The 14,785-nt window shown below is 39.1% G+C and overlaps 1 protein-coding gene across 2 annotated transcripts; it reads left to right on the forward strand.

Annotated features, from left to right (window-relative positions):
• Positions 1-202: 202 nt before the first annotated feature.
• LOC115684187 (uncharacterized) lies at positions 203-8,720 on the forward strand. Of its 2 annotated transcripts, XM_030608886.2 has the most exons (10): positions 203-535; positions 877-944; positions 1,050-1,111; positions 1,196-1,345; positions 2,198-2,374; positions 3,271-3,483; positions 4,657-6,335; positions 7,082-7,141; positions 7,205-7,274; positions 7,833-8,720. In XM_030608886.2, exons 1-10 carry the CDS (start codon positions 327-329, stop codon positions 8,511-8,513), a joined length of 3,369 nt encoding a protein of 1,122 aa, XP_030464746.1. In that variant the 5' UTR covers positions 203-326; the 3' UTR covers positions 8,514-8,720. The 2 variants fall into 2 exon arrangements, with proteins under 2 accessions (XP_030464746.1, XP_056162517.1); XM_056306542.1 differs by lacking the exon at positions 877-944 and having other exon boundaries at positions 366-535.
• Positions 8,721-14,785: the final 6,065 nt, after the last annotated feature.

A 14,785-nucleotide genomic window follows, 5' to 3' on the forward strand; every position in this document is an offset into this window, starting at 1 on the left:
CGTGTCATTAAAATTTAAATATAAAAGTCACGTATTAAATTTGATCGGAATTTCTCGCCGTTGGCACTTAAGTGATCGTTTTTTCTCCGATTTGACACTTAAGTGATCCAAATGAAATTTTTGGCACCAAAGCGGCCTCCGTACACAAGTTTTGGCACAAATGTTGTTCTTTCCCCCCAACCTTTCGTGCTCCCGCCAACCCCAGCTTCGTTGATGCGCTTGGCGCTAAAAATTTGTGCCTCCATTGCCGCCCAGCATCGCCGAACCCGAAGCTCCGCCTCTTCCGAAATCCGCAATCTTTCGACCGTTTCTCCGTCGTCGCCGCGATGCCCGATTCCTCCGCCGAGCTCGACGAGATCGCCCGGATCCTCGGCTCGCCGGACGCCGGAGCCGGCAAGCCGCTCGCCTACGCCGCTCTTTTGCGGCTCCAAGAACGGTCGGTTTCCGACCCCGATGGGATTCGAGCACTCGCCGGTCGTTCTCGCGGCCTGATCTCGCTGCTCGTCGCCGATGTCCGCGAAGAAGACGAAGAAACGTGGGTTTTTTTCCTTCCTTTTATCTCAGCTCGCTCCTTTTTGTTGATTTTTGCGAAAATTCACGACCCTGGATGATTGAAGAAGGGGAGGGTCCGGTTAAATCACTGCACTGCAGATACCCGGCCGGATCGAGCTTTAAATTTGCTGCTGCTGCTCCTCTCTCTCTCTCTTAGAAATGAAGCACTGTTTAAGAGAAAAGAGTAAAGTACTAGAGTTATTGGTTTGGTCATGCTGTGTTTGTTTGCACAATGTTTCAGAGCGAATGGGGAAATATAAGGGTCTATTTTTGTCTGGTAACATGTCGTGTTTCTAACTCTTTCTTTGTTTTCTTGAACTGTAGTGCTGTCCAGGCCATGAAGTGTTTGGGTTTCATGATACATCACCCCACGATTCTTGCTTCCATCCCTGGTGACTCTTCGTCAATCTCCCCTTTTTTTTCTACTGATGCTATCTGGGATGAAATTGGAATTTATGTCTTGAATGGAGAAAAAATGGCATTTCTTGGTATTGCAGTGGGTGTTGCTGGTGGAGTCTTGGAGTCACTGGCTAATGTCATCATCACTGCTAAAATGAAGGTAGACTGTGCTGTAACTTACATATTTATGATCAAATTCTTGCCCCTCAAAGTTTTAAGCGGAATGTCTGTTTCGTCGCCGCAGTCAGTCTGCAACCTCGGTATGTGGTGTATATCTATGCAGCAGTTTGATGGGTCTCTGCTGAATGCCCATTTCCAGTCTTTGTTGAAAGCCATCGTTCATGCACTCGACAACCCTTTTGGGTCACTTTCAACAACTTTTGAGGCTATTCAGGTAAAGTTTCTTGTAGCAATTTACCTTCACAGGGGATGTTCTATGATGGATTGTATAAAATCCATTGTCATGTTGTTTTACTCAACTGGTATGCTTTAACAATTAACTGAAACTGAATTACTTCCGTGGTTCCTTCTCCTAAGAAAAATGGTTTCGCCATCCATCACCAGCAAAAAAAAAAGGGCCTCGAGAGACAGAGCCATCTCCAATTGTCTCTTAGTCAACTCCTCTTTTTTTCAGCCAAATGGTCAACTACTTTTTTGGCCACCTATATTGGGTTCTGAAGTTATTCCAATTTCTAAGCACAGAAATGAGTGACTTAGGCATTTTCAATTATTTCCTAGTTGCTCCTTCTATCTCTCTTGTATATTAAAGGAAATGAGAAGAACGTTGAGCTGACACACACTTCAGCTTAAATTGTTTCCATCTGGTGAGAAGTGGTCAAAACTTCTCTTTTCCACTGATATTGGTTCTAAACAAGTAGAGCATTTGAGTTTTTTATGCACCTTTTGTGACTCCATCGGATGTGTGCACGCTGATACCGCTGCATTTCTTACATGTGGCAGCATGACCAAACAATAATGATCGAATTCAATGTTGCTGTATTTAATAAACAACTAGATATATGACCAGCATAGCATTGCTCATTGAAGTTTTGGTTTAAGATCCTATTGCGTATAATATATTGAAACAAAATAATTGCACAGCCATTTTTCCTAATTAAAGAAATCAAATAAATGTTTTTATGTGAACCAATGCATTTCTTTCATGCTAATAAATTTGTAGTTCCCTTATAAGATGCCAGATTTGTGCTATACTGATGTTACAGACAATTTGCATTCTCTCTTTCAGGCTGTAATGAAAATAGCATCTCAACTTGGAGAAATGATGAGAGACTCGTCACATATATGGACCCCTCCCTTGTACAGAAGACTTCTAAGCACTGATAAGAGAGAAAGGGATATGACAGAAAGGTGCCTCTTGAAGATAAAGTCTATAATGCTTCCACCTTCACTTACCCTATCCAAGGTAATTTCTGCAGCTCTCCGGAGTTGTCAAATCTCTTCATCTTTCAATGTATACTGTGACACAGTATGCTGATGGTAAATTGGACAATTCATAAAGTTATTCCTGGTGTTTTTTCAACTGCAATATTAGATGAAAGTACCAACAAATCATCTGCTCAACACATATGAAGCCAACTCCATTCAATCTAGCATTTCTCTTAACTCAGGGCATTTGATAGCTTTAAGTAAGATGAAGCCAACTCCATTCAATCTAGCATTTCTCTTCACTCAGGGCATTTGATAGCTTTAAGTAAGGTTTGCATATGAAATGGAAAACTAAAAGAGGTCCACTTCAATCTGGCGGTCCTGTTTATTAAAAATGTGACCTGGCGCATGTAATTATTGTGAGAAGGAAGACATGAGATGTGACAATTTCAATTTCTCATCACACACAGATCAACATATGTATAAGTTCCGAGTCTCATAGTCGATATGATGAGGTCTCTATATATATAATGTTACTCCCTTGAACAGAGCGGATTGAGTGATGGACTGACAGTCCACTCTGTTTACTGGAGACAAATTTGTGCAGTTAGTCTTATTTATCCAACATTATTATTTCAGAATTCTGTATCGAAGATGGTATTGCTTGATTGTTACCACAATATTGCTTCTTCCTATGCACAAAATATGCTTAGTGTGACAATTGCAATATTAAGAATGTTGAAATTTTACTTGGCTTATCACCATGTGGACAAGGGAATGCTCTGAACAGTCATGACAGAGATCTCTCTCTTTCTCCAAGTTTACTTTGATGAAGTTTCAAGGCACAATGTGCATTTATGACAACCTGCAGCATCACATGAAGCTTGTATGCTTAGTTTAAGAATTTTCAGTTCCTTGTCTACTTTAAACTAGGTTCTTGCCTTAGATATGAAAGAAAGATTGCTTACAAGTATGAAGGAGATGCTGGAGCAAGGTTTCAAGGTCCAAACTGTGCGAGCATGGGGCTGGTTCATCCGTTTATTGGGGGATCATGCTCTTAGGAAGCGTTGTTTGCTGAATGATATGCTGAAGATTCCTGAATTGACCTTTTCTGATCAGGACGTGCAAGTTCAGATCGCTTCACAGGTACTTCCCACTACCGTAATTCATTCTCTTGACCTTCAGGGGAATTCTATGGTTTAGTATGGGAAAATACGGAAACATTCTCGTTCAATATGAGCCATTAAATTAAGAGAGCATTGGTTTTGGCCTTGGGATTGTTTTGAAAAGATAGTAGCTTACGAGCATTTGAAGAGAATTATTGATTATAAGATTGTCAATGATATTGTTGATTAAGGAAAATTAACATATGAGGGTACTTAATCATAGATAAGGGCCCTTAAACTTACAAATTGTAAAGGAGTGTTACGATTATTGGGGTGAGTTGTTAGATTAGGATTTTTTTTGAATAATTCAGGTTGTTTGCGATTTTTCATGGAAAGTTACAATCACTAGAATATTCAACCTTTCGAAACTTTGAGGTAAATTACTCCATTTGAAGGATGGTTACTAATTTATCATGGACATGGGCTTCCAGGAAAATTATCATATTGAGGACAATAACTTAGTATAGGTGCCATCACTTTACGACAATTTTAGGTATATAACTATCTGTTTATTAATTACTAAGTGTTCATGTTAGGAACTCTATATTCAAATCACCATCTATAATAGCAAATTATTAGTTATAAATGCAACAGAGTTGTGACGACCTATAAAGTTCAATTACTACTTGTCCTTGTCCGAGATGATTTGGGTAAATTACGACAAAATCAGGAAAACTACCGCTAAAAATGGGTCCGGTCCCTTTCTTTGCCTACGGGACCTTAGAAGCACCCGACTATTCAACTTCATGAAGAGATTGCCAAACAGTTTTCCTGCAAGATAATATCCTCATTCATTAGATAGCGTGATCTTAAAAATACTCTGAAGTCGGTCTTTTGTTATTGATGATTTTAATTGATACCACATAAGTTAATATAGATAGAGAACTTCATCTAGCTTCAGTAAGTATGCTGTATGGGTATAGGTCCAGATGTGATTTGGGGTTAAACAACTGTGTTGCAGCCTCAATGGGTGCTGATATTGCAATTGTAAAACTTGATGTTAGAGGTGGTTCCTATTGATTGACCACTAAACTAGTAAAATCAGCTCTCCAATTCCATCTATATTTTCATATCAGGGCATTATAGGCTTAATATCATAAGAAGTTTGTTCTTCCCTGATAAATGTGGATCGCATTCTTTTTTTCCCTCTCAGTTTGCATGGGAAGGTATCATTGATGCTCTTACTCAACCTATAGTTCAAGCTCAAAGATCAAACACTACCAAGGAGAAACAAATGCAACGTGCGCATGGGTCTAGATTTGATAATGATCATTCCCTGTCAAGTGGATTTTTAAAGAGCATAAAGCTTATAATGACTCCCCTAATTGGCATCATTTCAAGCAAAAGCGATCTTTCTGTCCACTCATCTTGCTTTAACACTTGGTGTTATTTGCTACATAAACTTGACATTTATGTCAATCATCCATTAGTCAGAAATCTGGTACTGGAGCCTGTTGTTGAAGCTGCTTTTCATGGTGGACCCTTGATTATGAGAACTTGGTTATGCAATTTGTGTCTGGATCTACTTGATGATTCTATATCTGCGAAGTTGGGAAATGATGAGAAGGATTCAGATGATCAGGTAGGCCAACATACGAGTAAGATGCCAAACCAGGGAAATTTGATATCCGGCAAATTCTCGTGGAATCAATACCCTATAAAATGGCTGCCTTGGGATCCTTGTCAGTTGGATTTTTATATACAGGTGATTCAGACAATCTGTGAAGTGTCAACAGCATCTGTCGCCAAATCCAATGAAGATCGAAGTATGACCTGTGATGCCGCATTAAGGATGTTCAGATCAATTTTGAAAATAATTCAAATGCAGTTCAGGAGTCCATCCATTAATTATGATGATATTATGTGGATTTTGAAGAGAATACTAATGTTCGTGAAGAAGACATGTGAAGACGCTAACTTAGGGTGTGGGGACAGAAAAGGAATCGGGTTCTGTCATACTTCCCTCCCGTTTATACAGGCTATTTTCGAGCAGCTGCCACCTTCTATCCTGGGATCTCCTCTTTACAAGATGCCCTTGGACTTGAAGTATGTTGAAAATTTGGAATCAGTTGATGACTTTAGACGACCTCTTGATATTAGAGATATAGCTTACATGGATATGGTTTCTCCGGTAGTTTATTTGATTGTTCTGTACTATGTGGTGATTCAGTCTCATCTAGATAAGTCTGGAGTGGAGACAACTCCATGGGGGTCATGCAAATATATGGAGATAGTATTGTCTTCTGATGATCCATCAGAGAATCTTGCTCTTATCAATGCTTTATTGTATAAACATGCAAATTTTAGCTGCTTAGAATTATGGTCAGCTGTAGCAGGTGGTCTGAAAGATCACTTGAATGCTGCAGATGACCCTTCATTGCTACAGAAGGGTTTTAATTTTTCAACAATTATACATCTGCTGTCATATCCATTTTATGTCTATTCCCATCACATGGAAAAGATAGTTGATACAAATGCCGCAGACTCCTCAGGAGAATATCTTGTTTCAGCACCAAGAAAGCCTGAAGTTGGCCATCTTATTGAAGAATGGATATCTCTTTATGGTTTTGTCAGCACAATGGATATTCAGCTTCCTACTCCAAATACTTTCCATGGATTGTTGTGTTCAATTTTGAGTGAATGCCTTAAAGGAAATACCTCTCTGCTTGAGCATGGCAGTTATCTGGGATCAAGTTCAGATAATCTAGCAATCGATCGGATCTCTTTCTGTGTCAATGTTCTGACATATATCGTGGAACGGAATCTCAAAAGTGAAGTGCGTACAGATGGAATGAAAGCTGGGTCCAATAGTGTCTTGCATTTTGCAGCAAGGTAAGTGCAAGCATCTCTCATCACATATTAGGTTGAACACCGAACCCACTTTTCTGTGATACATCAGAGCCGGGACCCTTTTATGTGAGTGTTCAGTCAGCCCAACTATCTTTTAGTTCGCATAGGCACAGGCATGACGCATCTATTTGTATGTGCTGCCCTTTGTGAGTTAATTGATGAGGATCTAAGTTCATTAAAATCAAGCCACGCGTAATTTCTTCTGGGAAATTTACACGGCAACGTCTTGTCAGCTGCCTGCTAAATGACCTAGCTGATTGTGAATCAATAAGGAGTTCACTTGTAACTGAAAGCTTGGCAGATCTCTTATTTTCTGCAAAAAATGATTATAGAAGTTTTCATCGGATTTGTTGTTAGTACTTGTTTGACATATTAAATCATGAGACTGAGGTGATCAGACTAGGCAAGTGCCAAAGCAGTATGTCTTGAATGTGAATACTGATTGTGTTAAAGTTAAAAATCAAGCTGACTTATTGTAATTTTTGTTTGTTTTGTATAAGTCGCCCTCTAATAGGAGAAATAGCACAAGCATACATCTAGTTCTTACAGAACATGTGGTCTTTCTCTGAATGGGCCTTTTCTGTACTTCCACTGACATAAATACTATGACAATGCTCATTTATTCAATTGTCTCAGTGCAGTGAATTGTGAAGTTTTTGTTTTTGTTACTTCATGTCGTTGTTTGCCTAAGAAAGATCCTTACTCAGGTTGAATATGTGATGTTGTAGATTAATGGAAATGTCGATGGCAAAGGCTGAATCACGAAGTCTCGTTGTTTTAAACTCAAGGTAAGGACATGCCATAGCATAATTGGGGTCATCTTTTCGTTTTACTTATTTCAAGAGTGGCAGGGTTTTTCACTCACTGGGAGAATTAGCCAGCTGCCTTCACTTTAAGCAAGATATACTTTCGTTTGTCGAGGTTGGTATTTTTTCCTCCATATTGTCCACTATCTTGTCACACATCCTGTTTGAGATTTTAAGGAGAATAGTCTATAGACATTCTACTCTTACTTTATCTTCGAATTACTCTTGATCTTGTCTTTTATAGTGGAGAAGTGATTAATGCAAGGGTTAGTACAGTTACTATAGTTCAGACATCCCCTCAACTTGACCTGGTTTGAGTCTCACAATGTCCTTCCCTCACCTCTTGTACCAAAAATCAAAGGCGCTATTCCCAAGTAATTTAAACAGTAAATAAGAAGAAATAAGTTATGCAAGTGAGAAAACTGTCATATGTGTGTGCACATCATATGTAGAACTTCACTAAGAGCAGATGATATGCAGTTTTAGCATAGTAGATGCTGCATGGCTGTGGTGCAAACTCCATGCAACACCGTTTGTTCGTTTGCTTTTGCTATTTATCCATCTGATGAATCTGCCCTTTTCTGTTCCTGTAAAGATGGGCATTTTCTTGACCATTTCCGCTTCAATCTATGTTACTGAATTGGTATTTCATTATGTGTACCTTTTGCTGCAGATCATATCTCCTCAACTGCTTCAAGGGCTGTCACTCATGGAATCAGAATGGAAAAGCATCTCCGATGAAGTGCAGTTCCTATGGATCGAGACACTTAATTGTTCGCTGAGGAGTCAGCCACCTATCATGTTCGATTCCTCGTATCTAAAAATCCAAGCATGCCTCCTTGAGAAAACCCTTGATCACCCGATCCCTTCTATTTCGAATCCAGCCATTAGCTATTGGAACTCGACATATGGCGAGCAAATGAAATTGGACTACCCTCCAAGCTTGCTCCATGTTCTGGACAAACTTTATAGAAGTGGCAGAATATATCTTCAGAAGAGAAGCCTGTCATTGCTCGAAAGGTGTAATGCTTTAGCAGAGCCTCCACAGCGATACAAGGTGACATCAACACATAACAGGACTACGAAGAGAGTCGAGCTAGTAGAGGTTCCCAAGAATCAGCTTGAGCACATGAAGGAACCGTTGCCAAAGGTCAAAAGAAAACGGTCAGAGCTAACAGAGCATCAAAAAGAAGTAAGGCGAGCGCAGCGAGGAAGAGAACGGGATTGCGGGATGCACGGCCCCGGAATTAGGACTTACACCAGTGTTGATTTTTCACAAGGCAATGATGATTCACAGGAGAGTGACATTCAGAATCAAGAGTCCATCTTGGATGTGCTACGAAGAGCTTATTGATTCTTTGGTAGAAGAGATACATGTTACTGTAAAGAAACGGATCTCTCCTGTTCATTCCTGCTGTAATTATGCTGTGCTAAATTGTGACATGTAAATTAAACATCTGTACACAGTGAAAACACATTGCTTTCTAGTCTCTTCGATCCATGTCGCGACATGGATTGTTTGTGTATTGGCAGTGAGCAATCAAATCCAACTTTATACCAACGCGCGGTCTTTCCTTGTTGATTAACATGATTTTATGTATAGCATTCAATGACTCGGATCAAACTTATTCTCCCAATTTTCCATGATTAACAGAAGAAAAGTATGGTCATCTTTTCGGGAAAAGTACCAAAAAAATCATAAATTTATCGCATTTGTATCCATCAGTCGTAAATCTTTCAATTATGTTAATTTAGTTCTAAACGTTTTCTTAATTTACCAATTGAGTCCATCCGATCAATTTAGGAACGAAATTGTTGACACGGACGCCAACCATCTTACATGGCACGATCAGCATTGACATGGACATTTTTTATATTATTTTTAAATAATTTTTTTCTTTTTTCTTTTCTTTACCTATTCTTTTTGGACTAACGGTTGGCAAGGGTCATTAGCACTGGACAAGGGCATACGTCGGATCAAGGTGTCGCGGCTCTTGCTAGGTTTGGACGAGGGATTGCACGCCCTCGCTTTGGCTGGGGAAGGCATTGCGACCCTCACCCAGGCCCTGCCTAGCCACAACGAGGGCATCGAGCGATAGTCGCGACGCCCTCGCCAGCCACAACGAGGACCCGTGAGGCCTCGCATAGTGAACACCCTCGCCCAATGCCGATGAGGATCATTGGCCTTAGCCCAAAAAAAAAAATGAGTAAAGAAAATAAAAAACCAAAAAATTATTAAAAAATTTTAACGTTAGCATCGATTGTGTTACGTAAGACTGCCAACATCCAGTATTAATGATTTCTAGCCTAAGTTGGCCAGATGGACTCAATTGGCAAGATGTGAATATGTTTATGATTAAGGGCGCGCATGGAATCCATTATGGAGTAGAAATTCTGCTCCAAAATGCATTCCGGAATAGAAATGCGTTTGTTGAAAAATTTTCGGAATGCATTCTTGATTCCAGAATGCATTTTTTATTCCAGAATGAGTTTTGGGCAAGAAAAAGAGAAGCTACTTTTTGTAGCTTCTCTCTTCCAGAATGCATTCTTCCTATTTTCTCTCTTTTTCGTGGCCTTTACAACACAATCTCACTAATTTTTTTTTTCAGAAAATGCATAAAAATTGAAAAAATTCAGAAAAATTCATAAAAATTTCCAGAAAATAAAAAAAAGTCAGATTTCGGGAAAATAGGAAATTTGGTGAATTTTTTTCAAAAAATATAAAAAAATCAAAAATTTCAAAACTTTACAGAATGGCTTAGAATACCTTTGGGCACCCACTTTGAGTGAAATTTAATTTTTTTGAGGTGCCCAAAAAAATCAAAAAATCAAAAATTTCAAAACTTCACAAAATGACTTAGAATACCTTTGGGCACCCACTTTGAGTGAAATTTAATTTTTTTGAGGTGCCCAAAAAAATCAAAAATTTCAAAACTTCACAAAATGGCTTAAAATACCTTTGGGCACCCCCTTTGAATGAAATTTAATTTTTTTGAGGTGCCCAAAAAAATCAAAAATTTCAAAACTTCACAAAATGGCTTAAAATACCTTTGGGCACCCACTTTGAGTGAAATTTAATTTTTTTGAGGTGCCCAAAAAAATCAAAAATTTCAAAACTTCACAAAATAGCTTAGAATACTTTTGGGCACCCACTTTGAGTGAAATTTAATTTTTTTGAGTTGCCCAAAAAAATCAAAAAATCAAAAATTTCAAAACTTCACAAAATGGCTTAGAATACCTTTGGGCACCCACTTTGAGTGAAATTTAATTTTTTTGAGGTGCCCAAAAAATCAAAAAATCAAAAATTTCAAAACTTCAAAAAATGGCTTAGAATACCTTTGGACACCCACTTTGAGTGAAATTTATTTTTTTTGAGGTGCCCAAAAAAATCAAAAAATAAAAATAGATTTCTGTTCCAGAAATCAATTTCTGGAGCAGAATTAGTCATGTTTTATCAAACAGATTTCTCCTCCAAAAATCAATTTCTGGCAAGAATTCCGGAAATCAATTTCTGGCAAGAATTTGATTTCTAGAGCAGAATGGTTACCATTCGCGTCCTAATCGGCTCAAATACAATAAGTTTAAGGCTTTTTTTTATTGTACTTCTCCCTCCTCTTCCCCCCTCCCCTTTTTTGGGTCGATAGATAGTTCTCGTCTTGGATGGTGTCTTATGCAAAATTCTACTACTCAATGAGTTGAAATTGGATAAATGGTCTAACTTTTTTGTTTTATAACATGTTGGTAAGTTACTCATAGCAATCTTGCCGGAACCCGTTTCCCTTAGTAACTAGTACGAAACCGATTTGGCTAGTTTTTGGATCAACCCGAGAATCAAATTTAACTTTAAATAATATATATGTTATTTTAGGAAAACATACTATATAAATAATTTGTGGCATAGTAATTAAGGCAATATGAATTTCCTAAGTTTCTTAGGTTTGAAACGCCATCTCCAACGTAAGCTAAAAAACCCGATTTAAAACCAATTCTCCCTACGAAAATAGGTCGGTTTTCAGGTAAAATCATATCGTGAAACGAGTCGATCATCGCTGGTTGTCCAATATTTTACCTAGGAACCTACCCGATCGACCGGTGATAGCCTGAAACCAATCGGATAAGGCCCGCTCGGTCCCGGTTCGCTTCCCGGGTCGGATTGTCGACTCATAATTAGGATGCTCATGTCTCTTTCGTTAACTCAGACAAATCTATCTCTTTCTCTCTCTCTTTTCGGGATGGCCCAGCATTCTCTTTCTTTCTTCTTCTTTTTGATTGGGATCTACACTCTCTTTCCTTCCTGGCTGCGTTTTAAGCGGCAGCAGCGGCAAAAAGTAACTCACTTTCTGAAGCCGATGATCATTCTATTTCTTACACCAATTTCACAAATTTTGCATTATTAATTTATTTTTGTACGCATAGCGCAGAACAGCTCGTGAACAAAGCCACCTTTTTCTTTTTCAATGTTCTCTTCTTTTCAATATTTCATAATAGTTTATAATGGCAATCAACTGTATGCCTAGTTGAAATACTTTCATTTAGTGGCTATCATCCCAACAATCGTTTCCAGATTAAATTACATCTGAAAATGTTTCGATATCTACGTAATAATTATACAATAAGCATTGCGACATCCGGCGAAAATTAGTTAAATTGTATTTCATGCCAAACAGGATTGAATAGCTTAAGCTATATAATAAAAAGGGAACATAATTTGCACTTATTTGTGTTTGCTTGTAATGTCCATCCTAGATCCGTCCTTATGAAGAATTTTGGACTTCTGGACGTTTGGAATTCTATACCTTCGTCGACTTCGGCCTCTCCAGACCCCAAGGTGTTTGCGATGCAATGGTTATGAATACTTATAGAAGCATTAGTCGATAGACATGTTTTTGCGATTGCTTCGAACATTGTTTCGTCGTTCTGGAATGATGAAAATGAGCTACTTTCGCTCGGTTTCTCATTGAGCGGAATCTCGTTCATGCTCACGAACGGTGAGCATGATGCGGCGGGACTGATTCAGAATTTCGTCTTTATTCCAAGAAGAAGCTTCAATTTTAAGAGAGTTTGAGCACCAGGATTTATAATTTTGGTATCATCTAAATTACTTATCCCGTTAGGCTTTGTCAAATGTTTGAGATCCAACAATGAGACCTCTTCCAAGAAAGTCAACCGAATAATATTCAGCACAAAAACTGAAAAGAAGGGTCTGCAATGTCTCCATTTAGGCAATGCACGCTTGCACGGTACATATGAATTTGCAATAGCATCGAAACTTGATTTTGGGAAAGGAGAGACCTTGCAAGAGAAGAGCTATAGTGGACCATTACGGGCATTGTTGGATTGGTCTTAGAATTTAATTACTTGAGATTCCGATTTTTCTAAGTTTTTCCGACCTAGGTCCCCGTGGTGAACCTGGGATCGAAGAGGCCGGACCCGAGACCCAGGCGCCAAGACTTGAGATCTCGAGACCTGGAATGGGGTCTCGGGAGACTGAACCCAGGCGGGCTGGAGCTAACACCCCAGCATTTGAATCTAGGTAAGTGGGACTCGGACCTAGGTCCTTACTACTAAACCCAGGACCCAGGGGGCCGGACTCAAAAGCCTTGGCCCCCAGACTTAGGACCTCGGGACAGGGACAAGGCTAGACTCGGGTCTCCGACGTCTGAACTCATGTCCAATATGGCCTTGAGTCCGTGGGGGCCACACCCGAGAACTAGGTGTCCGGACTCAATTCTCTTTTTTCACATTTTTTTAAGGAACTCATTTAATGAGCAATCCATTTTCAAGTTTAGATTCCTTCCAAACTTGAAAAATCAAGCAATCGTAATCCTATTTCTCGAGTGATCCGATTCCACCGTAAACTAAACAAGGCAAGATTCCCTGCAACGAAACCAAAGGAGGCGTCGGCGAATCTTGAACTCGAGAGGATCGTAGAATGTGAACGAAGTTGAGCTCACCCACGAGGGACAAATAAGACCGATTGAGGTGATTTTTCGATCTAATATGCACACATAAAATTAAGGTGAATTTTCCGATCGTGTGGACAACAGCCTTAATGCATATCTCGTTCATAAGCAGTGAGCAAATGTGCATATTAATACAAGTAGATTGGGCAAAATAAATGCTAAACAAGAAGATCAAGTGGTGGTAAAGATGTGACTAGATGACTTGTCTAAGCAGACGTGATGAAGCCAAATGAGATTTGAAAAAGCTGAAATGGTGGAATTGCAAGAAAATTTAAGGATGCCTTTGTTTCACAAAAAACTCAATAATAAAAGAAAATATTTTCCGAAAATATGCTTAGTTTTTCTTTGCTTGGTAATCCACAATGGAAATCGTTTTCTTATGTTTGGATTTTATTGAAAAATGATTTCAATCACGTAACTTTATTTTAGGAAAAAAATGATTTTTTAAAATATTTTTTTTTTATTTTTTAAAAAATCGAATTTTTAATTATTTTTTATTTCTCTTTTTTATTTTTATTTTATTTTTTGAAAAAATGGAATTTTTTTATTTTTAAATTTTAAATTTTATTTTTTCTAATCTTTCATTTTCTTTTTCCTCCTCCCTCCTCCTCCCTCCATTGCGATCGACTGGCGATGACCACAGGCGAGCTCGAGGTCGCCGGCCCTGATCGAGCCTGGGCTTGCCTGGATCTGGCAAGCCGCGAGCTCGCCGGCCTCGGCCGAGCTTGGTCAACAGAGCTCGGGCTCGCCTGAATCTGGCGAGCCGCTAGCTGGCTAGCCTCGACCGAGCCCAGGCTCGCCGACCTCAGCGGAGCTCGAGCTTGTTGCTAGAGGCCACCACGAGCTCGCCAGTCGTGGCGACTGGCCTAAGGAAGAAGAAAAAGAAAAAGCAAGAAAAGACAAAAAAAGAAAAGAAAAAGAAAGAAAAGAAAAAAGAAAAGAATAAATAATAAAAAATTCGATTTTTAAAAAAAAAATATAAAATGAATTTTTAAAATAAATAAAAATTAGATTTTTTAATTAAATATTTTTATAAACACAATTGTTTCATTAAGGACCTGAGCCCGAGTGTTGAGGACCTACGCATAGCCTTTGTGGATTCGGGTCGGAGGGTCGGGACTAGAGCTCGAGTATCGGCGACCTGAGCATGGCCTTTATGGACCCAAGTTCGAGCGTCGGAGCATCGGGTACGAGCACTAGGGGTTCGGGCTCAGCCTTGATGGACCCGGGCATGGGTGTTGGGGGCTCGGGCCCTGGACATCGAGGTCTCGAGCCCGGCTGTCAAGACCTGATCCTGAATGTTGGGACTCGGGAACCAACGTGGCGGTTTTCGTGCTCAAGCGTAGAGTTTCGGATCCAAGTGTCGATAGCTAATCATATTTCATAAAACGTTTTCTGGTTCTTTTAAAGGGGAAATTATTTTCCTGAATTTAAGCTTTGGTAAAAAAATATTTTCCGTTGACTTATTTTCCTAAGCAAACTAAACGCCGGAAAATGAGAAAAGTGTTTTCCTGAAAATTGTTTTCCGCGAAACAAACGCACCCCAAATTGCTTTCAAAGTAGCTTTAGAGACATCTTATACGACTAGCAATTCATTTATTTTTCAAATCGATTCATTTACTATCGATTATTTGACCGACTAACGCTTTATACCGAGATGGAT

The sequence above is a fragment of the Syzygium oleosum genome, unplaced genomic scaffold (genome assembly GCF_021117445.2).
Source record: "Syzygium oleosum isolate NSW1041296 unplaced genomic scaffold, Sole_v2.1 Sole_v2.44, whole genome shotgun sequence".
NCBI classification, from domain to species: domain Eukaryota; kingdom Viridiplantae; phylum Streptophyta; class Magnoliopsida; order Myrtales; family Myrtaceae; genus Syzygium; species Syzygium oleosum.